This window comes from Eublepharis macularius, chromosome 8 (genome assembly GCF_028583425.1).
Source record: "Eublepharis macularius isolate TG4126 chromosome 8, MPM_Emac_v1.0, whole genome shotgun sequence".
NCBI classification, from domain to species: domain Eukaryota; kingdom Metazoa; phylum Chordata; class Lepidosauria; order Squamata; family Eublepharidae; genus Eublepharis; species Eublepharis macularius.
In genome coordinates this window covers 86,242,207-86,244,676 of record NC_072797.1, presented here as the reverse complement: position 1 = coordinate 86,244,676, position 2,470 = coordinate 86,242,207, and the positions used below count along the sequence as shown (strand labels likewise).

General features: G+C 45.5%; 1 protein-coding gene across 1 annotated transcript; it reads right to left on the bottom strand.

The window, feature by feature from the left end:
* Nucleotides 1–685: 685 nt before the first annotated feature.
* Nucleotides 686–2,021, bottom strand: LOC129335128 (uncharacterized). Its single transcript, XM_054987580.1, has 2 exons — nt 1,620–2,021; nt 686–1,390 (listed from the first exon to the last, which is right to left on the bottom strand). Exons 1-2 carry the CDS (start codon nt 2,019–2,021, stop codon nt 686–688), a joined length of 1,107 nt encoding a protein of 368 aa, XP_054843555.1.
* Between the last annotated feature and the right edge of the window lie 449 nt (nt 2,022–2,470).

The following is a 2,470-nucleotide window of genomic DNA, read 5'->3' as shown; positions in this document are numbered from 1 at the left end:
CCCGTTGGGCAGCCGTGGGTTCCTTATTATGGCTTACATACAGTACAGTATATACAAAATCCATAGGGGAGCAACCAAACGCTGTGCGCAACATTCCATCTATCCTGTTCTGATGTGTCATATTATCCCTCTGTGAGCGTATGTCGCGGTTATGATTTTCGCGAAAGAGTTACTATGTGTCCCACCCGTTTTCAAAAATGAAGGGCTTTGATATAATATTGCCAGGACAGCTTCCCAGAGTATGGCATGCATAAACTGAAGCATGCACCAATATGAAAACGACAAAGTGGAGGCAGCATTTGTCAATGGCTCCTCAAAATAATCAACATTGTCCTGCTTTATGTGCTGTTAAACACAATAGTTGAGTGAACGTTGTGTGCTGTTAATTTTTTTTTGTTTAAAAAAGTGAAACCACCTATGAGTGCAACAAGATGGGTGTGATGAATCCTTCCAGAGTGGTTGCCTGTTTGAAGGGAGGTGTGACCAGCTTCTGCATCATTTTCTCAACACAGAAATAATGTCCACAAAGAGTCAGGCTGATTTAACAGGAAACCTTTTTTTAAAAGAAGGAGTATATACAAACAGGTGTGAGTCACTCAAGATTCAACATTTCAAGAACAGCAATTAACATAATCTCAAGCATTTGCCTGGTTTTAACACAACCCCCATAACTGCATGCCATCTCTCAGGTGCCACCACTCATGAGTCTGGCGAGTGCTCTTCGCACAACCTTGCCCTCCTCATGGTGTCTGTTCTCTGGTTCTTGGAATTCCTGTGCCTCGACTTCCACCTGTAATGCCGCCGAGTCTCCAGGCACAGACAGTATTGGGTGCCCCTTGGCTTCACACAGATTGTGCAGCACCACTGCAGTTGTCACAATGGAGACAATGTTCTGTTCACGCGCCCTTAGGCATGTGGACAGGCTCCTCCAACGCGATTTCAGCCTTCTGAAAGAGCGTTCAATAGTATTGCGCGCACGGCAGAGACAGCGGTCAAGGTGACGCTCCATGGCACTGCTCGCTGTATTACCAAAGGGCTTCATCAGCCATCTCCGCATGGGGTACGCGCCGTCGGAGATGATGAGTGGTGGAACTTGAATACCATGCACCGTTATACATTGGTTGCCCAGCAAAAAGGTCCCAGAGTCCATGGCGGAGCATAGAGCGGAGTGGGAAAACACGAAGGCATCGTGGTTCTTCCCACTCCACCCTACCTCCACGTCTATGAATATGCCAGTATGATCAACTGTCCCTTGCAGGAGAATGGAAGAGAAATGCTTCCTATTTCCATATTGCTCTGGTCTCCCACCTGGAGCACATATAGGAATATGGCACCCGTCAATCGTGCCGATGCAATGCGGGAATCCCAGAAGTTGGAAGCATTCCATTATCTGTTCAATACAAACATGATATTATTTTGATTACTGGATTGCATGATTCACATGAAAACATGGTTAAAACAAATATCTGTTAAAACCCAAGATTCGGTGCATTATATCTTCTAATGGCAAATCTTTTTAAAAAATTTTTTGCTGACATACCAGTATATTGATTTACCTTTTTTTTTTTTTAAAGGTGATATAGGGGAATACTGTAGTCATATAACTACCCAGCGCTCACCTTGCCCACATCATCCCCAAGGCAGACCGTCTTCGCTAGCAGTTCCAACTCAACTGCGAAACAAAACTCCAAAACTGAGGAAGCCACGGTGGAGTGTCCCATCCCGAAGAGGTCGCTTCCAACCTGATAGCTGGCTCCACTTGCAAGGAACCATACCACGACAGCCACTCTTTTTTCCAAGGACAAGGCTGCATGCATGGTGGTGGAATTCCGCTCCAGACATGGATGAAGCCTCTGAACAAGCTCAAGGAATGATGCTTTCAACATTCTGAAGCGCCGCATCCACTCCCAGTCGTCCCAGCAGCACATAACGATGCAGTCCCACCACTCCAAGCTTCGTGGATACACCCAGCAGTCTCTGGGCTCTTCAAGATCGGCCAAGGTGTACCATCTCTGCCGCATTGTGGATGCAGGCAGTCTCTGGTACCGTCGATGACAGGTGGATCGCCGTGAAGAAAAAAAAAGGATTCTGGCGGTAGCCCTTCGCCTTCTCGAGATGTGCCTTCTATAGGCAAGAAACATATTTGATGTGCAATGAATCATGCCGACTACTATCTGAACCATCGTAAGAAAGAGAGCACTCTGAGTAGGCATGATGCCAACCACAAAACTCAGAAGAACACTCTGAGCCGCAATATTACAGTGCAATTTCTAAAATTATAAAAATTAAAAATTCAAATTTGCCCAGGAGGCAAACCAGCCAATTGAAATAAAGAGTTCTTGGACGATAAAAAATGAGCCAATCCAAGAAAAGTGGGAGGGATCGATTGCCAAGTCTCACAATTCAAGAAATCGGTATACCGGGTAATTGATTTCCCTTTTTTTAAAAAAAGGGAAGTGACGTGTGCCGT

Excerpts from the sequence above, each read along its gene's own strand:
- LOC129335128 (XM_054987580.1), bottom strand. The coding sequence starts at position 2,021 with ATGCGGCAGAGATGGTACACCTTGGCCGATCTTGAAGAGCCCAGAGAC. Across the intron at positions 1,391-1,619 it reads TTGGGGATGATGTGGGCAAG|ATAATGGAATGCTTCCAACT; the intron begins GTGAGCGCTGGG and ends TGTATTGAACAG.